This window comes from Xenia sp. Carnegie-2017, unplaced genomic scaffold, assembly GCF_021976095.1.
Source record: "Xenia sp. Carnegie-2017 unplaced genomic scaffold, XeniaSp_v1 HiC_scaffold_24, whole genome shotgun sequence".
In the NCBI taxonomy this organism is placed as follows: domain Eukaryota; kingdom Metazoa; phylum Cnidaria; class Anthozoa; order Malacalcyonacea; family Xeniidae; genus Xenia; species Xenia sp. Carnegie-2017.
The window spans coordinates 5,955,319-5,983,016 of record NW_025813487.1 but is presented as its reverse complement, the minus strand read 5'-3'; the positions used below and the strand labels follow the sequence as shown (position 1 = coordinate 5,983,016).

Sequence of the window (27,698 nt, the reverse complement as noted above, 5' to 3'; positions counted from 1 at the left end):
CTAAGTGTACTTCTTCAACACCTTATTATCGACGAAGTAAGGTGTTGAAGAAGTATAATGTGCATTAAGTACGGTGTTGACTCAGTAGGCTAATGTTTACTATTGTATCCTTTTTAGTTTTCTTATAATGTAATCGATCACACATGTAATCAATTACACGATCACACATGTAATTGGTTACACGATTACACATGTAATTCATTCACGTGCAATAGTCCAGGCACATAACTCCAAAGACTATAGTCCATGATTTTTCACGCCAAAGACTATAGTCCATGATTTTTCACGCCAAAGACTATAGTCCATGATATTTCACGCCAAAGACTATAGTCCATGATATTTCACGCCAAAGACTATAGTCCATGATTTTTCACGCCAAAGACTTTAGTCCATGATTTTTCACGCTAAAGACTTTAGTCCGTGATTTTTCACGCCAAAGACTTTAGTCCATGATTTTTCATGTCAAAGACTATAGTCTATGATTTTTCACGCCAAAGACTATAGTCCATGATATTTCACGCCAAAGACTATAGTCCATGATTTTTCACGCCAAAGACTATAGTCCATGATTTTTCACGCCAAAGACTTTAGTCCATGATTTTTCATGTCCAAGACTATAGTCTATGATTTTTCACGCCAAAGACTATAGTCAAAGACTATAGTAAGGAATTTCGGTGAACTCAGTCCATTCTGAGCAGCTCAGATGGGCCCTTAGGCCTTGGCAACCAATGCTTGCGTCGGTGAGATTGTGAGTGAGCCGATTTGAACTGATCTCTTTACAGGACATAAATTCAAACAATTACCATACAGTACCTCTGTTAAGAATTCTTGATTTTTTTTGGTTACCATAGTCAGGTGAGATTGTGAACTATTGTTGCCCCAACGAAGTAAAATAATTTGTAATACAACCTTGTCTTTTAATAGTTTCAACTCAGACTGTTCACTTATGTAAGTTTATCCAAATTCAGTCAAAGCTGATGATCATTGATCAGTCAATGGCTTATCATCATACCCTGGAGGTCGATACACGACAACCACCGAAACAAAGATCGCTTTCGATAAAAAACCCCAGCCAACTAATAAATTATGTTTTAGTCTTTTGTACTTCACCGATTCTACTCTGACGTTCACAACTATTAGATATCTGACATGAATGGCATACTCACATAATTACGAATAAATAATGTAAATGTATGTAAATTCACTTTCATCATTTCTATAGAAATTTCAATACTGATTGGTTGAAAGCCGGTTGGGCAGTCAATGTATTCATTAGAAGCGACTACATTCAACGCAAAAGTTTTGAAAAATAATATATTTCTATGATAGTGGATGTATTCACATAACATTATTCTGAAAAAAATGTCGTGATTCAAAATGAAATATTCTGTAAATTCGAAGAGGAAAAGAAATTAGTCTTGCTCTTGCTGTTAAAAAAAAACAACAAGACAGTTGAACTCTCTACAGCTTCCAACGTTAATAAAGCCGTACTATGAGACTAGGAAAACGCTTTTCTAGGAAATGAACCAAACTTAGAAAATCTTGTCACTTTTTCTATAGATACACGCGACATTATGCTAACGTTTTCTCGCCTATTCCTGTACTCGCTTTTCCGTTCTCACGGATTTACCAATTCGTAGTACGCATCATTCCTCTTGCGTTAAACACGAGCACTGCACAACAATGACTTTGGTCAAGATAATGAAACTCCGGCTGCAGTGAAGTACTTCTGAAGGCAGGCTATGGCGTCTGGTGGCAGATTGGAATTTATCATTGTCATCACCTGGGAAAAGTTATTTATAAAAAATTACAGTCGTGAAAAGTGTGTTCAGCTTATATGAAAATTTACATCTACAGAGACGGTGTCATAGGTTGGTTTAGGTAGCCAGGGTTTGAGTACCAGAGATGAATATCAGACAATAAAACCTTCTCAGGTTTCTTCAAAGAGATTCATTTTAGGCGTGCTAAGAAACAAGACTGAGACTCTCAACAATAACATAGTTATTTTTTTTTTGGGGGGGGGGGAGGAGGAGGAAGCAGAACTAGACCTCCTACCCACCCCCATCGTCCTAAAAACACTGAACATATCAAAGTTAAACTTGATTAATGGATCAACAACGTAGAACACGTTTGTTCTAAAAAAATGCAAGATAGCTATATTTTATGCTAAAGTTTTCGTGCAATATAAACAGAACAACGATACTTCTTGCTCTGAATGGAAAACGCATCGTGCCATTTGATGCTATAGCTATTGTCATCTTGGTTTTTAACAGTTCTTTTAAGAACTACTCAATTGTCATTCACTGTGACAAGTACGTTGTCCAGAGCAATATTTAAGTTTGTAATCACAACCAAGTTTTTGTTTTACGATACTTCAAAATAGAAGAGTTCTTGGTAGAGAATGGACAAGACAATTTAAAAGAAACTCCTTCTCTCGTGAAAGCATGTTTTTAAATTTAAATCAGGAATATATTAACAAGTACTTATCAACAAATTATAACGTCGAACTTTTCGTGAGCAGAACGCAGATATAGCCATAAGAAAAACAAAGGATAACAGGGATCTTAACTTTTCATCTTCTGGCGTTAATGTTTCGAAGTGTGAAAAATGCTTGACGTTTAAAACGTGTAAATTTCAAGTAACCCTTTAGAAATTGGTTTTTTGACAGTCAGTTCAGTTCAGTGAATATCGACAAGTTACACTAGCTACGTCACTCGTCACCAGTCCGTTTGAGAAGCATAGATTACCTTTCCTGGATGCGCAGTAGAGAGTTTATTCAAACACTGAGCAAGGTAAACCTTTGCATCGGGTATTGTCTTGGAGAAAGGATCGTGATCTGTAGATCCAGCAAACGCTAGTTGACAGTAAGCAGCTTGATATCCTGTAAACATTGGGCGATTGAGAAGAACGAAATCAAAGAATTGCTTGCTAAAATCTATAACTATATGTGAGACCTATACAAGAACAAAAACACTGACCAAAAGCTGACTGATATACACAAAAGCATACCTGGAGTATCTTCTACTTCAATGAAATGTTCATCGTCAGGTACGGAGCTATCCTCTGGTAACTCAAAAACGGCAAGCAAAGCGGAAAGAAGGGGACACCTAAAGATTATACAATTGCTATATATAGCTAGTAGTTATCAACAGGATATTCATTTTTATGCAACTGGTCACTTCCACCGACTAATGACTGGTAAATATTTTATACAACCACCAAAGAATGTTGTAAATGTTGCATATTAAGCAAAGAATGTTGAATAAATTTCATAGATACCAACCAATAATTGTTATACACAGTCAACATTGTCGGACACTGCGTCAAAATATTCGTTATTCCAACGGCACAAATTTTCCTTTCTGTAGAACCAGACACCTGTAAAAAAAAGATGAATTAAGGATCGCCTGTAAGTAGATCATGCAAAAACACGTCCTTTGATAAATAAATTGAAAAACGTCATGTCTTACTTTTTGTACTTCAGCTATGTATAATTTTTCCAAAACCATTCCGAACAATCTACGAAGTAAAGAGACAGAGAACATAAAAAATGAGCTTAAACAACTTAGTTCAACTTTGTCATCAGCCGAAGTCGTTAGGGAGTCGTACGAGAGAAAGTATCACACATGAAGTGAAGTGAACTGAAGTGAATATCAAACTGAAACGCTAACTACGCCGCCATCTTTGAAGCCAGTACGAAGCTTGTTTTTCTGAGTTTTTAAAAGTTCCATGACATTATTTTAAAAAATCAACGGCAATATACATAAAATACAGTACCGCAAATCGCCATGAAAAGTTAACAACACAAAATTTGGTAATCAACCTAAAAACTAGATAGAAATACATCATAACTGGCTTCAAATTAGCATTAGAGTAAGCGTTCCAGTTTATATAGAGTACATGCAGTTCACTGATGGAGTCAAGTTAAGTCAACTTTTCTTGAGAAGCGAGTTCGTTTAGTTGAGCAAAATTTTTGCGTTCGACAGGACAAGAATCACGCATTCCTTCAGCTCAAAAGATACACATTTCTTACTTCCTTCATTTATGACAATTTTTCAGCAATCTTTAGTTATGGCAAAAACGGACGAGACAGTGAAGCTTACCGCATCTCCCTCGCACTTCACAGTTTCAATGTGTGTCTTCATCAAAAGTGAATATACATAATAAAGTTTCTAAGACCTCTAACCTGTTTTGTAAGGTGTCAACAATTTCCACTAACCCAGATGCACCATATATGCTAGCGTACAAAGACAAAAATACCAAAAGACCTTCATAAATAAAAAACGAAAAAAATAACAAGCTGTATGGTATTACCTGCAAAGAATTTTTTCATATTTCATTCAATCATAGTTTTTCAATTAATAATCCCAACATATGCTAATGAGTACTTCATGTATTTGATAATCATCCAGGTAGAGTAGAGGGAAAGAAAGTTAATTATTTCTACCTTTGATATATTTTGTGGTCTTCGAGCTGCTCAATCTTTGAAATAATAGTATAAATAGCTGTTGCATGTGGTTAGCCAAGGCTGATCTGTAACAGAATGTTTATGCTAAAGTTTTCAAAAATAGTTGCTATGGTAACAGTTGCGTAGCCAGCACGATACGCAGTTGGAGAAGGGGGGGCTCGGACAAAATTCTTATATGCTCAATTATGAAGCTGTGTACACTACTGTCTGCTACCACGAACATTATTTTTCATAAACCAAACAGGAAATGACGTCAGCAAAAATGCATACATGAATACCTCCCCCAATTATCAAGCTGTGTACACTACTGTCTGCTAACACGAACATTACTTTCATAAACCAAACAGGAAATGACGTCATCTTGGCTTGAAAGTTTCCAAAAGTAAACTTAGTGAGAGAGACCTTTAATTAATGTTATTCAAGATACATAAGACTCCACGATCATTTGTTTTTGAAGCAAAGTAAACTTACTGATCAAGACTTTCAATTAGTGTGTTCAAGATATAAAATCCTTCGTGATCATTCGTCTTTGAAGCGATCAATTTCTGAAATACTCCAAGTAAACCGCTCTAAATAATAACGAAAGATGACGATGACTTGAATGAAAAAAAATCACGATAGAGGGTAAACATGGGACTATAACGATCAACAGGTGATCTTACGAGTTTATTTTTTTCAGAAACCATCGCTGGAGCTTTCTTGATGTACGCTTGAAGTAGTCTAACCATAGGTGGAATATTACCTAAAGCAAAGGATAAATAATGGAATGAAACATACATAGGGAAGTGTATGTTTTACTGTCGTCGGTGATAAAAAATACAAACTTTACCTTGTCTTTCCCAGGGTGCCGCGGATAAAAGGAATGGGAACAAGCCAAGATGACTTTCTGGTAGGGCATCTTTACGTAACTCCAATAACAATGACAGTACTTGAAACACGTAAGGAAGGAATTCTGACAAAATAAAGAAAGAAAAGATTATTATCCAAAGACTCTTAAGATACAAATGTTTTCTAGCAAAATATTAAATAAATACTATGAAACTTCTAAATTTATGACCATTGCCATATAAAACAAATATTGAGGCGAGAAAATAAATTCATGCAATTTACTGCTGACCAACGTGACGTCACATGCGTCAAGACACTAACCTGTAACATCCCGTTGTATAATCTCCGTAAAGATGGGAAACAAACCATTTTCAAATTCCCCCAACTTTTCACTGGTTGATCCAGTGTATCTATATAGACCAGTGAAAACAACAGTTGCGAGAGAAAGCTTAAGTCAAACCAATATAAGTATTTAAATACCTGAGAGCACAGGAGAGAGACTCGAATAAATAATGATTGAACTGGGGCTTGCTAGGATTCTGGAAGTGTAAAGAAATCCAAGATGACCACAATTATATACACTCTCAGCACAACTACACTTTAACCCAATCATTCCAAGCAATGTGGGAAATTTTAATTAAACACATTTTGAATAAGATATGGAATAATGACTAGTGGTGCCATGACAGTCATCGTGGTACAGATGTATTTAGCTCAAAGCATGACTTAGGTAACGGATATAATATAATTACAACACACAATTTTATCTCAGATCACTAATGAACTTTATATCAGATCGCTACAAAACATTACAACTGATAACTACTAAACGTTGTATCAGATCGCTACCAAACATTACATCATACCTCAAATGAAACCATACCAGATCACACACCAGATGACCACACACCAAATGTCACATCAGATAAAACCAAACCAAACTACATCAATCACCACCATAACATACCTATCATACCAAACTGCACTACAATATTTCAAGCCAAGGAAAACCACATCACACAATAGTATACCATACCATAGAAGGCTTTACCATAGCATACCACACCACCCTATGGCTATACTATGCCAACCATTCAAACTAGATTCAACTATATAATACCATGCTTAAAAAGACTACATGAAAACTACATAAAACTACACCAAAACTGTCTACAAAATAAACTATCTAACTAAACCTGTACTAACGTTCGAATGTCGCCATCCACCGACCGAGTTTATGTTCATTAAACTCTAAGTAAAAACAAGATATTTTTCTAAAAGAATATACTTTGACTATAAAGTGATTTTGAATAAGCTTGTCCACACATTAAAGAAAATTTCATTTCCATTGGTCAAAAAACCAGAAGGTTGGGAAAAAGACAATCTCATGCTACTAGTGTACTGATTGCGTTAGATGATCAAAGCACAAGGCCGTCCATGAAAAAGGAAAATGGGATAATATGGCTCTAGACTTGTGATCAAAAACTAAACAAGGGTCCTTAAAAAATATTGAGTTCAGCCTCAAAGACCACGTACGTAAAGTTTGAATGCTACCATGACGACATTTAAAATAATGACGTCACATAGACAGGAGAAAATTTTCCCCCATTGCCGCGATATTTCTCAAGAGGACTGGTGAAGGCTATTTGTAGATTAACATTTGATCAGAACACCAAAATCTTACGTTGGATAAAAGACACTATACCTTACTGACTGCCGCGAGTTTTGCCACCAATTGAGAGAGAAGTTGAGTCATATAAGGCGTCATATCTTCCTGCATCATGGAAAATGTTCGCATAATGGCTGCAAAGAAAAAATGTGGCACGATGAAATTCATGAGGTAAATTGTGGCACGATGAAACTCATGAGGTAAATAGTGGCACGATGAAACTCATGAGGTAAATAGTGGCACGATGAAACTCATGAGGTAAATAGTGGCACGATGAAACTCATGAGGTAAATAGTGGCACGATGAAACTCATGAGGTAAATAGTGGCACGATGAAACTCATGAGGTAAATAGTGGCACGATGAAACTCATGAGGTAAATAGTGGCACGATGAAACTCATGAGGTAAATAGTGGCACGATGAAACTCATGAGGTAAATAGTGGCACGATGAAACTCATGAGGTAAATAGTGGCACGATGAAACTCATGAGGTAAATTGTGGCACGATGAAACTCATGAGGTAAATAGTGGCACGATGAAACTCATGAGGTAAATAGTGGCACGATGAAACTCATGAGGTAAATAGTGGCACGATGAAACTCATGAGGTAAATAGTGGCACGATGAAACTCATGAGGTAAAAAGTGGCACGATGAAACTCATGAGGTAAATAGTGGCACGATGAAACTCATGAGGTAAATAGTGGCACGATGAAACTCATGAGGTAAATTGTGGCACGATGAAACTCATGAGGTAAATAGTGGCACGATGAAACTCATGAGGTAAATAGTGGCACGATGAAACTCATGAGGTAAATAGTGGCACGATGAAACTCATAAGGTAAATGTGGCACGATGAAACTCATGAGGTAAATAGTGGCACGATGAAACTCATGAGGTAAATTGTGGCACGATGAAACTCATGAGGTAAATGTGTAACGATGAAACTCATGAGGTAAATAGTGGCACGATGAAACTCATGAGGTAAATAGTGGCACGATGAAACTCATGAGGTAAATAGTGGCACGATGAAACTCATGAGGTAAAAGTGGCACGATGAAACTCATGAGGGTAAATAGTGGCACGATGAAACTCATGAGGTAAATAGTGGCACGATGAAACTCATGAGGTAAATTGTGGCACGATGAAACTCATGAGGTAAATAGTGGCACGATGAAACTCATGAGGTAAATTGTGGCACGATGAAACTCATGAGGTAAATAGTGGCTGATGAAACTCATGAGGTAAATAGTGGCACGATGAAACTCATGAGGTAAATAGTGGCACGATGAAACTCATGAGGTAAATAGTGGCACGATGAAACTCATGAGGTAAATAGTGGCACTATGAAACTCATGAGGTAAATAGTGGCACGATGAAACTCATGAGGTAAATAGTGGCACGATGGAAACTCATGAGGTAAATAGTGGCACGATGAAACTCATGAAGTAAATGGTGGCGATGAAAACCATGAGGTAAATAGTGGCACGATGAAACTCATGAGGTAAATAGTGGCACGATGAAAGCCATGAGGTAAATAGTGGCACGATGAAACTCATGAGGTAAATAGTGGCACGATGAAACTCATGAGGTAAATAGTGGCACTATGAAACTCATGAGGTAAATTGTGGCACGATGAAACTCATGAGGTAAATAGTGGCACTATGAAACTCATGAGGTAAATAGTGGCACGATGAAACTCATGAGGTAAATAGTGGCACGATGAAACTCATGAGGTAAATTGTGGCACGATGAAACTCATGAGGTAAATTGGCACGATGAAACTCATGAGGTAAATAGTGGCACGATGAAACTCATGAGGTAAATAGTGGCACGATGAAACTCATGAGGTAAATAGTGGCACTATGAAACTCATGAGGGTAAATAGTGGCACGATGAAACTCATGAGTAAATGGTGGCACTATGAAACTCATGAGGTAAATTGTGGCACGATGAAACTCATGAGGTAAATAGTGGCACTATGAAACTCATGAGGTAAATAGTGGCTGATGAAACTCATGAGGTAAATAGTGGCACGATGAAACTCATGAGGTAAATAGTGGCACTATGAAACTCATGAGGTAAATAGTGGCACGATGAAACTCATGAGGTAAATAGTGGCACGATGAAACTCATGAGGTAAATAGTGGCACGATGAAACTCATGAGGTAAATAGTGGCACGATGAAAGCCATGAGGTAAATAGTGGCACGATGAAACTCATGAGGTAAATAGTGGCACGATGAAAGCCATGAGGTAAATAGTGGCACGATGAAACTCATGAGGTAAATAGTGGCACGATGAAACCATGAGGTAAATAGTGGCACGATGAAACTCATGAGGTAAATAGTGGCACGATGAAAGCCATGAGGTAAATAGTGGCACGATGAAACTCATGAGGTAAATAGTGGCACGATGAAACTCATGAGGTAAATAGTGGCACGATGAAACTCATGAGGTAAATAGTGGCACGATGAAACTCATGAGGTAAATAGTGGCACGATGAAACTCATGAGGTAAATAGTGGCACTATGAAACTCATGAGGTAAATAGTGGCACGATGAAACTCATGAGGTAAATAGTGGCACGATGAAACTCATGAGGTAAATAGTGGCACTATGAAACTCATGAGGTAAATTGTGGCACGATGAAATTCATGAGGTAAATTGTGGCACGATAAAACTCATGAGGTAAATTGTGGCACGATGAAACTCATGAGGTAAATTGTGGCACGATAAAACTCATAAGGTAAATAGTGGCACGATAAAACTCATGAGGTAAATTGTGGCACGATGAAACTCATAAGGTAAATAGTGGCACGATAAAACTCATGAGGTAAATAGTGGCACGATGAAACTCATGAGGTAAATTGTGGCACGATGAAACTCATGAGGTAAATAGTGGCACGATGAAACTCATGAGGTAAATAGTGGCACGATGAAACTAATGAGGTAAATTGTGGCACGATGAAATTCATGAGGTAAATTGTGGCACGATAAAACTCATGAGGTAAATAGTGGCACGATGAAATTCATGAGGTAAATTGTGGCACGATGAAACTCATGAGGTAAATAGTGGCACGATGAAACTCATGAGGTAAATAGTGGCACGATGAAATAATGAGGTAAATTGTGGCACGATGAAACTCATGAGGTAAATAGTGGCACGATGAAACTCATGAGGTAAATAGTGGCACGATGAAACTCATGAGGTAAATTGTGGCACGATGAAACTCATGAGGTAAATTGTGGCACGATGAAACTCATGAGGTAAATAGTGGCACGATGAAACTCATGAGGTAAATAGTGGCACGATGAAACTCATGAGGTAAATAGTGGCACTATGAAACTCATGAGGTAAATAGTGGCACGATGAAACTCATGAGGTAAATAGTGGCACTATGAAACTCATGAGGTAAATTGTGGCACGATGAAACTCATGAGGTAAATAGTGGCATGAAACTCATGAGGGTAAATAGTGGCACGATGAAACTCATGAAGGTAAATAGTGGCACGATGAAACTCATGAGGTAAATAGTGGCACTATGAAACTCATGAGGTAAATAGTGGCACGATGAAACTCATGAGGTAAATAGTGGCACGATGAAACTCATGAGGTAAATAGTGGCGATGAAACTCATGAGGTAAATAGTGGCACGATGAAAGCCATGAGGTAAATAGTGGCACGATGAAACTCATGAGGTAAATAGTGGCACGATGAAAGCCATGAGGTAAATAGTGGCACGATGAAACTCATGAGGTAAATAGTGGCACGATGAAAGCCATGAGGTAAATGGTGGCACGATGAAACTCATGAGGTAAATAGTGGCGATGAAACCATGAGGTAAATAGTGGCACGATGAAACTCATGAGGTAAATAGTGGCACGATGAAACTCATGAGGTAAATAGTGGCACGATGAAACTCATGAGGTAAATAGTGGCACGATGAAACTCATGAGGTAAATAGTGGCACGATGAAACTCATGAGGTAAATAGTGGCACTATGAAACTCATGAGGTAAATAGTGGCACGATGAAACTCATGAGGTAAATAGTGGCACGATGAAACTCATGAGGTAAATAGTGGCACTATGAAACTCATGAGGTAAATTGTGGCACGATGAAATTCATGAGGTAAATTGTGGCACGATAAAACTCATGAGGTAAATTGTGGCACGATGAAATCATGAGGGTAGGGTGTGGCACGATAAAACTCATAAGGTAAATAGTGGCACGATAAAACTCATGAGGTAAATTGTGGCACGATGAAACTCATAAGGTAAATAGTGGCACGATAAAACTCATGAGGTAAATAGTGGCACGATGAGGCTCATGAGGTAAATTGTGGCACGATGAAACTCATGAGGTAAATAGTGGCACGATGAAACTCATGAGGTAAATAGTGGCACGATGAAACTAATGAGGTAAATTGTGGCACGATGAAATTCATGAGGTAAATTGTGGCACGATAAAACTCATGAGGTAAATAGTGGCACGATGAAATTCATGAGGTAAATTGTGGCACGATGAAACTCATGAGGTAAATAGTGGCACGATGAAACTCATGAGGTAAATAGTGGCACGATGAAACTAATGAGGTAAATTGTGGCACGATAAAACTCATGAGGTAAATTGTGGCACGATAAAACTCATGAGGTAAATTGTGGCACGATAAAACTCATAAGGTAAATAGTGGCACGATAAAACTCATGAGGTAAATTGTGGCACGATGAAACTCATAAGGTAAATAGTGGCACGATAAAACTCATGAGGTAAATTGTGGCACGATGAAACTCATGAGGTAAATAGTGGCACTATGAAACTCATGAGGTAAATGTGGCACGATAAAACTCATGAGGTAAATAGTGGCACTATGAAACTCATGAGGTAAATAGTGGCACGATGAAACTCATGAGGTAAATAGTGGCACTATGAAACTCATGAGGTAAATAGTGGCACTATGAAACTCAAGAGGTAAATAGTGGCACTATGAAACTCATGAGGTAAATAGTGGCACGATGAAACTCATAAGGTAAATAGTGGCACGATAAAACTCATGAGGTAAATTGTGGCACGATGAAACTCATGAGGTAAATAGTGGCACTATGAAACTCATGAGGTAAATAGTGGCACGATAAAACTCATGAGGTAAATAGTGGCACTATGAAACTCATGAGGTAAATAGTGGCACGATGAAACTCATGAGGTAAATAGTGGCACTATGAAACTCATGAGGTAAATAGTGGCACTATGAAACTCATGAGGTAAATAGTGGCACTATGAAACTCATGAGGTAAATAGTGGCACGATGAAACTCATAAGGTAAATAGTGGCACGATAAAACTCATGAGGTAAATTGTGGCACGATAAAACTCATGAGGTAAATTGTGGCACGATAAAACTCATGAGGTAAATTGTGGCACGATAAAACTCATAAGGTAAATAGTGGCACGATAAAACTCATGAGGTAAATTGTGGCACGATGAAACTCATGAGGTAAATAGTGGCACGATGAAACTCATAAGGTAAATAGTGGCACGATAAAACTCATGAGGTAAATTGTGGCACGATGAAACTCATGAGGTAAATTGTGGCACGATGAAACTCATGAGGTAAATTGTGGCACGATGAAACTCATGAGGTAAATTGTGGCACGATGAAACTCATGAGGTAAATTGTGGCACGATGAAACTCATAAGGTAAATAGTGGCACGATAAAACTCATGAGGTAAATTGTGGCACGATGAAACTCATGAGGTAAATAGTGGCACTATGAAACTCATGAGGTAAATTGTGGCACTATGAAACTCATGAGGTAAATAGTGGCACTATGAAACTCATGAGGTAAATAGTGGCACTATGAAACTCATGAGGTAAATTGTGGCACTATGAAACTCATGAGGTAAATAGTGGCACGATGAAACTCATGAGGTAAATAGTGCCACGATGAAACTCATAAGGTAAATAGTGGCACGATAAAACTCATGAGGTAAATAGTGGCACGATAAAACTCATGAGGTAAATAGTGGCACGATGAAACTCATAAGGTAAATAGTGGCACGATGAAACTCATGAGGTAAATAGTGGCACGATAAAACTCATAAGGTAAATAGTGGCACGATGAAACTCATGAGGTAAATAGTGGCACGATAAAACTCATGAGGTAAATAGTGGCACGATGAAACTCATAAGGTAAATAGTGGCACGATGAAACTCATAAGGTAAATAGTGGCACGATGAAACTCATAAGGTAAATAGTGGCACGATAAAACTCATAAGGTAAATAGTGGCACGATAAAACTCATGAGGTAAATAGTGGCACGATGAAACTCATGAGGTAAATAGTGGCACGATGAAACTCATAAGGTAAATAGTGGCACGATGAAACTCATAAGGTAAATAGTGGCACGATAAAACTCATGAGGTAAATAGTGGCACGATGAAACTCATAAGGTAAATAGTGGCACGATAAAACTCATGAGGTAAACAGTGGCACTATGAAACTCATGAGGTAAATAGTGGCACGATGAAACTCATGAGGTAAATTGTGGCACGATAAAACTCATAAGGTAAATAGTGGAACGATAAAACTCATGAGGTAAATTGTGGCACGATGAAATTCATAAAGGTAAATAGTGGCACGATAAAACTCATGAGGTAAATAGTGGCACGATGAAACTCATGAGGAAATTGTGGCACGATGAAACTCATGAGGTAAATAGTGGCACGATGAAACTCATGAGGTAAATTGTGGCACGATGAAACTCATGAGGTAAATAGTGGCACGATAAAACTCATGGTAAATAGTGGAACGATAAAACTCATGAGGTAAATTGGCACGATGAAATTCATTAGGTAAATAGTGGCACGATAAAACTCATGAGGTAAATTGTGGAACGATAAAACTCATGAGGTAAATTGTGGCACGATGAAATTCATAAGGTAAATAGTGGCACGATAAAACTCATGAGGTAAATAGTGGAACGATAAAACTCATGAGGTAAATTGTGGCACGATGAAATTCATAAGGTAAATAGTGGCACGATAAAACTCATGAGGTAAATAGTGGCACGATGAAACTCATGAGGTAAATTGTGGCACGATGAAACTCATGAGGTAAATAGTGGCACGATGAAACTCATGAGGTAAATTGTGGCACGATGAAACTCATGAGGTAAATAGTGGCACGATAAAACTCATAAGGTAAATAGTGGAACGATAAAACTCATGAGGTAAATTGTGGCACGATGAAATTCATTAGGTAAATAGTGGCACGATGAAACTCGTGAGGTAAATTGTGGCACGATGAAACTCATGAGGTAAATAGTTTGGAAATGTTTCATTATTAAAAGTGAAGTTGACTGTCAGACATTATTGAGCTAAATGATATCACAAGACAAATGCTCGTATTTTAAAAGCTCACCCACGCTTACATAACACTGAAGCTCGCTGAGTGCAACGTCTTTCTCTCTATTGAATGGCAAAGTCATTTCTCCATCGACGACGAATTTCCTCTTAAACATTTTAAATCAAGCAATCCATCATTGGAGTGAAAATGGCGTCTTCGAATAATTATAAGGTGATTTTAAAGCCTCACACTGTGAGTGGGAGTGAGCTTTTACAATACAGGCGCAAGAAATCAACAAGTCCGCTGAATTCACAGACGAATAAAACATCGTTCATTTAATCATGTTAAATTGAGTTCAGATTTTTTACAGTGAGTATGAATCTAAAATGATTAACTGCTACAAATGCTTAAGGCAGAAACGAACCTTTCATAATGTACTCGTTCTCTTCAGATCCACGAATTTCAAGAGCTTTAAAAAGGTTCACCAGAAGTTCCTCGAGAATTGGTTTCACTTCAGCACGACTTAATCTTTATGAGGAGTGAAAATGAAAAAATTCACTTCAGCACGACTTAATCTTTATGAGGAGTGAAAATGAAAAAATTCACTTCAGCACGACTTAATCTTTATGAGGAGTGAAAATGAAAAAATTCACTTCAGCACGACTTAATCTTTATGAGGAGTGAAAATGAAAAAATTCACTTCAGCACGACTTAATCTTTATTAGGAGTGAAAACGGAAAAAAAATCCAATAATAAAATCGATAATAAAAAAAAACTACTTTCCAACGCAAAATCTCTACACCAAGTAGTTCACAACAACATAACACCTAAATCCACACCCACACAAAACACCTCAATCCTTCTTTACCCTCAACCTACTACACCTACCCTACTACATAGTCTACATTCATTCTTTACAATGTTCAATCCAGACCCAACTACACCACTCTACTTTATTCATTCCCTGCAATGTTCAACCATAACCCTACTACACCAACCCTACTAGATTTGTTTCCTACAATGTTCACCATGACCCTACTGTACCCACCCTACTACATTACCCTCTTCCTAAATCAATGGAAAAACTTCAACATTTAAAAGACTTACGGTTGTCCACCAGCAGGATTCTTTATAGTAAAAATTCTCTCTATAGCGTAGGCAGCGTACGTGTGTACGACGACTGATTTTGCTTTGAGATAAAGAACAAGATATGGAAGTGAACCAAAGAGAACATCACGTGGAAGCTGGAGAAAAGGAAGAAGTAGAAGTATCTAATAACATGTGATTGGTTGACAATAATTTAGTTACTAATTTCTTTCATCACGTGATCAACTATCTATAATACAGCATAAAACACGTGATCAACTATCTTAACAATAGCAAAGAACATTTGATCAACTATCTTCCTATAAGCACAGTATATAGTGAATACAAAGTAGGGTCATCCCATTGAAATTTTTCGTGCAAACATATCGTACTACGCATGTGATTACCATAGTGACAGCCAGTTAAATATATTAGTCCATTGTCTGAGTAGAAACACGTACATTCATTAAACTTTATTTAAGAAATAAAAGATGTTTACTGTGTTTGCACAGGCTTATGCAAACCGGAGACCTTTGGGAGAACTCGAGAGCAGATCAGTGCAAGCCCGAGACGGAAGGTCGAGGGTTGCACATGCTCGAGAGTTCTCACAAACCTCTCCGGGGTTTGCATAAGCCTGTGCAAACACGAAAAACATCTTTTATTTCTTTTATAAAATAACAATAATGTGAAAAAGATAAATGTAAAACAAACATTTTAATTTTTCCTCTAAAATGTATTCATGATCGATTCGAAAATTCTCTTTCAATGATTGATTGTTTTGATTGATTTGATTGGTTGAGCTCAGATCAGTTTTGCACTGGCTAATGCAAACACGGCTATAGACCAATCATTGCACGCGTTTCATTGTGTTTATTTTATAATGTAACATGAAGCATCACCTTACCATATTTCGAAAAGCTGCGACATATTTCAACGCGTCTGCCTTGAGAACAGGAGTCATATCAACTAAAATAAACATCTTAGTGTGAGACACCAAAGACCATACACACAGAGAATACACTGCGCATGCTCGGTTCTTACTGTTTGCGTTCTTCAATTCCGGCAAAATTTGATTGTTGAAAAAATCTGTCAAGTTGACCAACTCGCTAGCTTGTGTTGCTCCATGCTAAACGATGAATAAAAAAATACTCAATAAACACTTAGCATACGCTTAAGTATAGACGTTGAATAGCTGGGGAATATGTAGAGCACTTGGGAATTTGTGGAGCACTTGGGAAGTTGTAGAACACGTAGGATATTTGAGGGATACCTGAGTGTAGGTACAAAAATGCAAAGAGAAGAAGAATGCGAGAGCTGAAAAGAGGTTTTCCAAAAGCCCAAAACGTACCCTACCTTAGAGGTACGTTTCTTTGTGGCCAATGACGTCACCAAATATATTGCGCAATCCTTACTTTTCCAATTAGCTGCAGGATCCTCGGCATGTAGCTAAAAAATAAAGTGTGTCTGAGTACAGTGTAACCTAAGTAAATTTGCAAGGATTAAGTCAGAGACTCAAGTTTTGAATCAATTTGTCCGTTGTGTCAGTATAAGTAAATGAAAGTTCTGAATGAGATGACTTATGGATACTTAAAGAATTAATGAAATATCAGTTACATGTTGAAGCGAGGAACTTCATGTGTTAAACAATGCAAATCCGCGCAAATCAAATGTCATTGAAATTTAAGTCACAACGATTTCTATTAGGAATAAGAAAATACGACAAAAGATTCAAAAGCAGATTCAGTGTTAGAGAGGTAGGGGGTGGTAAGGTGGTGGGGGGGTTAAGCCATTCAGAATTTTAGATCCATCAACGTGTTTCAATTACACTCACGTTGAAAACCAGAGAAACAGGTTTGTATTTATTGAACGCACAAAGCGGGCTGGGAGATATCATACCTCAAGCATGGTGACGTAATGAGAAATATCTTACCTCAAGAAGCATTGTGACGTAATGAGAAATATCTTACCTCAAGAAGCATTGTGACGTAATGAGAAATAGCTTACCTCAAGAAGCATTGTGACGTAATGAGAAATATCATACCTCGAGAAGCATTGTGACGTAATGAGAAATATCTTACCTCAAGAAGCATTGTGACGTAATGAGAAATATCTTACCTCAAGAAGCATTGTGACGTAATGAGAAATAGCTTACCTCAAGAAGCATTGTGACGTAATGAGAAATATCATACCTCGAGAAGCATTGTGACGTAATGAGAAAAAATAGCTGTGACAGGTCCTTCAAAATGTTTGCACAAGCCACGAACAAAATCACAGGCAGCACGACGACGGGTATCTACATCTAGATATAAAATGAATAATATTAAAATTTTGTGAATCGAAATCTTTTTACGATATCTGCTATGAAGAAGGTTGATTGGACAATAGAAATAACGGTCGATATCTTCTTACATGAAGTACAATGAACTATTGTCAAAAACATTTCAAACTAAAATTCTTATCATTTAATGTTATGGTCTATGCTGATAAACGTAATGATATCTTTTGATGTTACTTTATCCTAACACACTGTTCCAAAATGTTCATCATTCACTTATAGTTTCATACCTGATCCCTCAATATCCCTCCTGATGTATTCTTCGGGATTATCTTCGAACTCTTCTTCATCTGCGTCTATAACGAACGAAAAAAAACGAAACTTAAAATTAAAGGTACTTTGGATAGCAGAACACGAAAAGTGTATCTCTTAACAAGACAGTTTTCACAAAATGCACTGCACAAAAAAATAATAAAAAAAGTAAGAAACAATTAAAAAACTTGAAGATCACGCATCAAACAGATTTAACATTACTGAATAAAAACAAGTGAAATACTTTACATGATAGACACACGTGACATTCTTCACATGACTAGAAAGACACAAGTGACATACTTTAACATGAAAGCACACGTGACATACTTATCATGAAAGCACACATGACATACTTTAACATGAAAGACACACGTGACATACTTTAACAAGAAAGACACACGTGACATTCTTCACATGACAAGAAAGACACACTTGAAATAAAGTACCTCTAAACTCCATGTTGGGTACAATGACCTTTTCACAAATACTTTGTAAGTTTCCCTGATCTTCAAACAGTCCTTTATAGTGAGGTCGCTCACAGACTGACGTAAGAAACTGGATGGCATTGCTAACAAGCTACACAGGGCAACACAAAGAGACATACAGGGATTATTGTCATATACTCCAACAGAAAGACATTAATGTTGTTTTGGACTAAGAAAATAGAGGCCCAAGGGAATTTTTCAACCTTTAGTTTACTAATAGTACAAAGTAGTGGTGAAGCCAGCCCGAAAGTTTGAGGTGAAGCCAGCCCGAAAGTTTCAGGTGTAGCCAGCCCGCAAGTTTGGTTATGCTAAGTACATATTTCTGTATTCACTTATTGTAATGACAACGGTTTCTAAAGAAATGAATAATGCTGATGCTCCAAAATTTGCAGGCTGGCTACGCCATTATATAGAAAGACAAGGAATGTATACTTCGTAATTAGACCAAGAGTTATGGTCAATAAACTCAAGGACTACTCAAAGAAATAAAGTTGATCTACCACAACTAAAGAGGAAAACAAAGTCATTCTCTTTTAGACAAGTTTTCCATGAATGATCTCAGTTGTGGAAGAATTTTAAACAAAATTCTCTGTTCTCATGAAACATAAATATGAAAACAAAGTCATTCTGTTTTAGACAGGTTTTCCATGAATGATCTCAGTTGTGGAAGAATTTTAAACAAAATTCTCTGTTCTCATGAAACAGAGACGTGAATACCTCGCACCTTGCGTGGAGATAAATATTTACGTCAGGTGGTGCGTCATGTCCTTGTGATCTTACATGGTGCGCAGATACGTATTATTATAGATGAAAGACGCATAATGATTGTTCTCTGGGAAATATTAAGTGGAAGCAGCAAATAGTTGACAAATAACTACAATACTTATAATGTCCACTGCACGATTTGATTGTAAATATTGCATCGCACTGTTGTACAACACATCACACTCAACTCGTTGATTTTGAAAATGGGATGGAGTAAGAAAATTATTCACAAAAAAGTCACGTTCTACGTAGATGTAATACGTATGTTTGGGGTCTATGACACGAATGCATGAAAATGTCTCCCATTTATTTTGAATACAAAAAAAAATTCTACTTACCAAATCATACTTCACTCGATTCTCGATAGTAGTAAGTAAGTTCCATATGGCACTGACAAATCCAGGTAAATATGGCTGAATAAACACACAAACAAAAATGTCATATACGTAACGTTTTGTTTTCATGTACAGTTGTGGAACCGAGAACTTTGATCAAAAATACCTTTGATCATTGGTGGATCCAATGTACGTCAAAATAAATTATAGCTGCTCAATTTTAAATTCAAATTACATTCAGAAAAGCACTATTGGTTTTTAATTTCTAAAGAATATAATTTTGTCAATGAATTTACCCCTAAGGTGTTTAGAAATGTAAATATACACCAAAATGTGCTGCAATAATTTATTTTAACGTACTCTAGATCTGCCACTGCAGTGTGGAAGGTGTACAAGAAAAACTTTAAGAGATTACTATTCTGAAGTTTGGAGAGCTATGAAACAGTTATCGAAAGATTAAAATTTAATGCTCACCTGAAACTCCTCGTCATATTTCTGTGCGTACATGGAGACATTGTCACATATTTGAGATTTGATCAATTCAAGAGGACCAGCTTCCTCGTCGTCCTTAAAAAACATCACACCATCTATTCCACAATGCATTGAGGCAATGCAAAATACGTTGTTTATTTCTACGCTTAATTCTGAGTTGCCGTCAATATCGGTTGAATGAAAATAAGATATTAGAAATAATTTTGTCAATGAATTTACCCCTAAGGTGTTTAGAAATGTAAATATACATTTATTTCTATGTTTAAGCGTAGAAATAAACATAGAAATAAATGGTATATTTACATTTCTAAACACCTTAGGGGTAAATTCATTGTTCATTTTAACATCGGTTTTTAACATCATTCAACATACTTCACGCCAGAATTTGAAGCCAGTACTTCAACCAGTACTTCAACTAGTCCCAGTCCCGATCTTTTTACGCAAGGCCAATAAAAAGTAATCAATTCAAACGATGCGCGGAGGTAAAATTTGGCTTCATTCAAGAACAATCATGTTCACCCAGTTTGCTATCCAGTAATATTTAAACAAATGAAAAAAAAAATTACCTCAGTTCGTAACAGTTTATTATCAGTAGTGAGAATGATAAGAAAGTGCTTCATCCATGTCTCCATATTGTCTTCAAAATACTCAGGAAGATCCTTGAGAAGAGAGAAGATAAGCCAAAACATCAATACCACAATAAGGAAATTACGTACTGTCTAAAATCATAAAACAGATCCTTCAATATCCGTAGACTACCGTCATTTCATATCAACTTCGCGGTATCAACTTTCTAAGGGGACTGGGGACACGTGTCTCAACCCAAAACCATGGGGACTGGGGACACGTGTATCTCAACCCAAAACCATGGGGACTGGGGACACGTGTATCTCAACCCAAAACCATGGGGACTGGGGACACGTGTATCTCAACCCAAAACCATGGGGACTATGGCCGTGTATCTCAACCCAAAACCATGGGGACTATGGCCGTGTATCTCAACCCAAAACCATGGGGACTATGGCCGTGTATCTCAACCCAAAACCATGGGGACTATGGCCGTGTATCTCAACACAAAACCATGGGGACTATGACCGTGTATCTCAACCCAAAACCATGGGGACTATGACCGTGTATCTCAACCCAAAACCATGGGGACTATGACCGTGTATCTCAACCCAAAACCATGGGGACTATGGCCGTGTATCTCAACACAAAACCATGGGGACTATGGCCGTGTATCTCAACACAAAACCATGGGGACTATAACCGTGTATCTCAACCCAAAACCATGGGGACTATGACCGTGTATCTCAACCCAAAACCATGGGGACTATGGCCGTGTATCTCAACACAAAACCATGGGGACTATGGCCGTGTATCTCAACACAAAACCATGGGGACTATGGCCGTGTATCTCAACACAAAACCATGGGGACTATAACCGTGTATCTCAACCCAAAACCATGGGGACTATGACCGTGTATCTCAACCCAAAACCATGGGGACTATGACCGTGTATCTCAACACAAAACCATGGGGACTATGACCGTGTATCTCAACACAAATTTAATGCACTTTGTTAACCATGCATACCGTCAGACTATTACACTTTCACGGATTTTCATCTTTTTTACAGGGGTGATGCGTGGTGGCGATGGTGCTAAAAACTTAGGGGGGGCTGGTAAGGAAGTGACGTAAGATAAAGTAAAGGTCTAGACTCTAGAGTTTAAGAGCAATCTGGTAATACAACCACCAAAGGTACGTAGTGTAGAAAGTAGGAACATTGCCTAGAAAAACTCAGTTAAACTGTTCTATAAAAATTGGGGGTTTAAAATGTTTTTTAGATGGGTGAACAATTTATTCAGAGGGAGATGAAATTGATGTTGGGGGTGAAATCCCCGCACCCCCTGAAAATCCGTCCATGCTATTACACATTTAGTTGAAAATGAGTCATTTGATAGAAAATCACATAGAAAAATGTGAATTATTTTAATGAACTATGGCGCGTTTTTGCGACGTTGAATTCTTTATACTCCTTAAATCATTACACAATAACCACCAAACCTATCAAACACACACGAAAGGAAAACCTACATGTACATTAATGCTCCTTAATACTCCTCACCTGCGAATTTAAACTGTAAAATATTTTAGATATCAACGTGAGAGAACTAAAAAGTACTTTCAAAGATTCCGGATCATTACTGTGTGTATTTGCCAAGTCCATTGTCGTCTATGAAAAAAAGCATCATGTCAACGTAACAAGAAAAGTAAAGAAAACGAAAGAGGCAAATCCCCCTTCCTCCGTAGTTGTACGTTTTAGCCACTGATCTCTAAATAAGACTGGATCAAACATGAAGCACGAAAGTTGAAGGACAAAAAATTAGGAGCGCCGCCATTACTAAGGCGCCAACTTTCAAGAATAAGGAGCAAATTTTTACGAGAGTAATCAAGAATTTTCAACATTTAACTGCATGAACATAATTAAGAGATAAATCAGTTTATAGAAAAGCTAACAATACGATGAAATATGATGAAGTATGATGAAAATGCGGCGATTTTTGTCATCAGTAACTCTACTGTGATATGGAAAAACTATGGAAAATAGCCCACAACTGCATATAAATATCTAGAATTGTTGGAATCGTAGTTCAGAAGTACAAACTGATTAAATAATCTCATTTACGATCGTTGACTGATCAATCCTTTAAAACTAAAAACCTTTTTTACGACTGATTCGGAATGAAACCTGTATGCTTTTGTTTTATACGGCCGATTATTCTTTCTGACTCGCTCTACTATTGCCACAAAGGTTGTTTTTCATCTTCTGCGTTATCTTAAAGCATAATTTGACCATGTGTTGCTATGTTTTCCATAGTTTTGTTAAAAAATCTTACGATGTGTTGGTCCCTTAATACGGCGGCGGTGGCTTCAAAATTTGTTTACAACAAAATACAGTTGCTTGATTCAATCTTTTTTCGAGATCAGTGTTTTTAGGAAATAGAATCATCAAAGTTTTGGCGGGTGACATCTCTTGGTGAAAAATCTCCGTTAGTCTGCTGACCAACGTCGTTCTAAGTTGACGGTCCGCTGACCGATAATATCGTTCTCAGTTTTGAGTTATTGAGATTTTTTGTACGAACGACGACAGTCAGCAGCGAAACACCATTAAAGACAGTCTTAATTTAATAAATTACGACTTTTGTACCTGCAGCAATTCGGTCAGCGGTTCACAGAAGCCATTCAAGACAATCTTGATCTCTTCCCAAAGTTCTTGAGATTTAAATTCATAGCGATATCTTTAACGCAAAAACGTAAACAAAACGTTAATAAAGATTGGTTCATCAAATACACGGTGATGATTGGTTGATCAAATAATGGGTAATGATTGGTTGATCAAACGTAGCCTGCACCCATAAGGCATTACGGCACCGACCCATCTTCTCTTTCAAAAATACTTAAACAATTTTGCCTGTTTTCCAACATTTCCGAGTCTGTAAAGCTGTAATTATTTTTTTACTCAAAACAAGTAAAAAAAGTGTTTTGTAATATATAGTGACAGCAAAAATTTCTTCAACCAAACTTATTTTAACAAATTATGAATTCAACTCATTTACACAGTTCCATAAATGTCTCCACCCCCCCTGTTACATGTTTATTTAGCATACAGAGCTAATATTGACTCAAACCTTTTAAACAAGGAGTGCGCAGTTTTTAAAACACCATTAATGATATGAAAGTCTCCTAAAGCAAATTTTTTTACCATTTCCTAAAGAATAAAATTGAATGAGCCACATGGTGGAAAAAATTAATGTCTTAATTTGATTCATTAAATAATGCTAAAACACATGTCTAACAGGTATCCATAGATATGGAAGGGGATAATAACTGTGGTAATAATTTAACAACATTTCAGTTAACAATAGTTTGCAGAGTGAAAACTCCTTTTAGGTTTTCGATTTGAATGTCTACACCAATCATAAACTAATAAGAGTATGTAGGCCACAGGTTATGTTGTATTGGACTCTGGGATAAGAAAAGCCAGCAAGTGATGTATCCATACTTGGGATACTAGATGATTGGGAGGAATACGACATAGTAAAAACATGGTATTAACATGGATACTTGACACAAATTTCACACCCTGTCACAACTTTCAATTCTCATGATAAATCCACAAATCCTCAATGAAGTTAATTCTACACATCCTATCTTTATCACAGAAGTTGTAAAATCTACCCAAGGTTACCGGCAGTAAATTTGGCCATTTTCTTGGGAAATCTTCACGTCCAATGATACTGGCATCACTTAACTAAAAACATCACAACAACAGATAACACTGATTACATAATTTGATCTCTTTCATCTCAACATCTTTCTTTTGACTAAGACTTCTACATGCAACAAACCTGAGTTTGAATTTGAGGCGGGCTCTTTAACATCAGATCAATAATCAACACTTTTACTGAAAAAAGGTAACACATTTGAATTGACTTTGAACATTTACATGCTAAAGAAATTGTGAGAATTTCACAGGTTCAATCTTAAGAATGAAAAGAATGGCAGAATACACTGACAGATACTACATGGCGGTTTTTTCTAATGTTTGACTTTATTTTTTAAAAAGCTTCCATGTTGATCTTAATTCCTTTGTTAAACCCTAATCTTTATCCAAATGGCGTATGGCTTGAAAATCCAACAAGTGTGCTGTGTATGTATGAAAGACTCAAGGGTTTATATTTGACAAAGTTTCTCACTTCCATTTCACTTGAAAGAAGAAAATGTCAAAATGCACAAAAATTTAAAACATACTTTTCTGTCGGTCATCATGAGCAATTTTATTTGGTTCACCATCAACCTAAAGAAGTTCAGAACTTTAAAAATTAAGAGAGGTGGAAAGAATCCTGTCCTTTATAACAAGATTTGAATTGATTATTTGAAAATGAAGAGCGTACACGTGAGAAAAAGAAAACCCAATGGTAAATTTCTTCATTGTGTCACCAGAGTCAATGCATGTTGCAAAATACTTAAATCAACGGGTCTTTATGTTGCAGTTGACCACATTGTCAATCTGTTTCAGTGAATCAGTATGAAATGGATAATTAAGCCTCACAAGGCCTTTCAACTTCTTTTCCTTAGTCATTATTGTGGTGAATTTTATAAAAGTTTGGACAAATTGTAAAATAATCTATGCGATTGAACTTTGAATTCAAATTTTTAAACAGAGGCTAACCTATTTACGTTAAAACACGATCAGTGTGCGAATTAACGGTGTGCAATGTGCAATTTGCACATCGTTTTAGCTAAAATGAAAACAATTGTTCATCACTTTTCAAGCGATGTGCAAAATGAGTGGTTTTAACGAAAACACTGTCGTAAATCATATGAATTTGTTCACGCTTAAAAATATTAATTTAGCAATTAGCGCTATATAATAATTAACGTTATATCGATTTGATTATGCCTATAAAGAAACACTTTTGTCAAAAAAATTGCACATCGCTTTTTCTGAACTAATTCGCACACTGCACGATTTACATGAATAAAAAATTTAAGAATTGCCTTGCCCCCCTAAGTACAAATAACACTCTAGTTGTTGATGGCTTCACGCTAAAAACTGTTTGAAAAAACATAATGCCTCACATATTATATTAAGATCACAGTTAACCAAAACACAAAAACTTTCCTTTCATACACATCACAAGTATCCCTTACCACGCCATTGCCTCTTGACAAAATTCTTGAATGTAATCGCTGCAGCAAGTCGAATCATGTCATCAAACGCTGCATTGTCAACAATGTGAAGGAGAAGCAACGAGTAATTGCTGTTGCCTTGATTGTCTGGAGAAATTGTTCAGCTAAATAAGAATGCAGTGATCTTAGACATGTATATTCAAAACACACCAAGTATGTCCAAGCAACATATCTAATGTTGGTTTTAAAAATATTTAGCAATTGCCATGATGGATGGCCATAAGAGTTTAAAAAAGAACTGTTTTAGAACTAAAAAACCAAGCAAAAAGTTCTAATGCATTTCTGCAGACTGCTCATCAGATGTCAACTTCTGCTGTACGAGAACTTGATATCATACCATATTTATTATGGTAAGAAAAAGTTAACATCATCTCTAAATTGGGAAATGAAGCTTAAAACAGAGATAAATTAAATATGCAATCCTTTTGTTGGCATATCTAATAGAAGAGACATGAGAAAACAAGTTCAAAACAAATCAAGAACAACACTGACATATGAATTGTAGAACTGAGTTTATACATCATAACAAATAAAAAACTATGGAACCGAAAAATAAAAACATATTAAGCAATGAAATGCGGAGATCACTCAAAATATATATAACAAACAATAGTGATCATTATATGGCCATAGTGAGCCAGTGTATATTATGTATTTTCTGCTGGCTAAGGAACGAAAAGAGGAAAATGTGATCTTACATCATTGGCTACATGTTTACAGCTAGGAGTACATGGTATGTATGTTTTTGGTATTGCTTTGCCAATGCATGCCCAACCCTCCTTGTGTAAATAACTATGTTATATTCCTACGTAGCAGTACTTTCTGAACTTTATTCAGCAAGAAGTTATTTTGCTTATCTTAGGATAGTCGTACAAGTTTCATAAAGGTAATTTTTAACAAAGTCAAGCACGAGGTGTTTGCCAGCAATAGTTACCAGCAGTGTGTGAGAGTTACCATTTTACCAAACTTCATGATTATTTATCTTAAGTAATTAAAAAATCCCCACACATTTCAAAAGACTAAATTTATAACATAACAAACCATCTTGTCTAGCAACTGATGATGACGAAAACACAAATTCAAGGCAAGCTGTTAAGGCCTCTGACACCATTGAGGATATCGCAAATTTCGAAAACATTTTCGCTTAAAGAACATTGAATCTAGTTCTTCAGTATGTTGCCAGACATATTGTGCTGACATGGCAATGAAAAAACATAGTTTGCATACTTTCCACCAAAACTAGATGGTAATTCTTATATTGAATATCATGCCCAAACTTGCCCGCAATTTATTCAAGGATAATTTATAAAATTATGCATGCATTTTCAATCATAATTTACATTGTAAGTGTTAAAGTGTGTTCATTTAACCATTTGCCAAGCATGTACTTTTTCAGTCTTTTTGCAATTGAGCATTCAAATTAAATGATCACTTTTCATAAAAATTCTTGATTATCGCACAAACATATTAATCATCTTTAAATGTCATTAAAACGGTCAAAATTGGCTAGCACTTTATCAAAGTAAGAAGCATTTTGCTGATGTAGAGTTACTGAATTTCTTTTTACATACGGCTCAAATACATCTTAAGGCAGAGATATATTCTTATTTATCTTACCGTCTTTTCTCACTTGTGCGTCGGCTATAAGTGTTGCTCGAAGTCGTCCGGCAAGAGCTTCAAGATTTTGAGCGTTTGCTTCCAAGTTCATGGCCATTTAAGTGGAGCAAGGTCAAAACCAAATGCGTTATAGTTGTATTGTTTCTTTGATATCAATGCGATGTCTAACTGATTATTAAAAATATTGATAATACTTAATAATTCGTCTAAGTAAAACTCACTTTCATGATTTTATCAATTTCATTTTCTTGCTCGAGCCCTCG

The 27,698-nt window shown here is 36.7% G+C and overlaps 1 protein-coding gene across 1 annotated transcript; it reads right to left on the bottom strand.

Annotated features, from left to right (window-relative positions):
* Positions 1–1,300: 1,300 nt before the first annotated feature.
* On the bottom strand, positions 1,301–27,698 carry LOC124451031 (exportin-2-like). The gene is given in 33 exon segments (XM_047001663.1): positions 1,301–1,783; positions 2,748–2,881; positions 3,010–3,107; positions 3,284–3,378; positions 3,471–3,519; positions 4,187–4,268; positions 4,448–4,533; positions 4,940–5,037; positions 5,131–5,210; positions 5,298–5,420; positions 5,618–5,706; positions 5,777–5,835; positions 7,002–7,099; positions 14,733–14,836; positions 15,416–15,552; positions 16,299–16,360; positions 16,436–16,520; positions 16,748–16,840; positions 17,584–17,693; positions 17,960–18,025; positions 18,431–18,560; positions 19,573–19,647; positions 20,044–20,136; positions 20,628–20,720; positions 22,190–22,297; positions 23,273–23,363; positions 23,754–23,833; positions 24,314–24,376; positions 24,474–24,529; positions 24,877–24,924; positions 25,780–25,890; positions 25,893–25,922; positions 27,436–27,698. Coding segments are annotated over 33 exon segments (2,913 nt in total). The 5' UTR covers positions 27,533–27,698; the 3' UTR covers positions 1,301–1,693.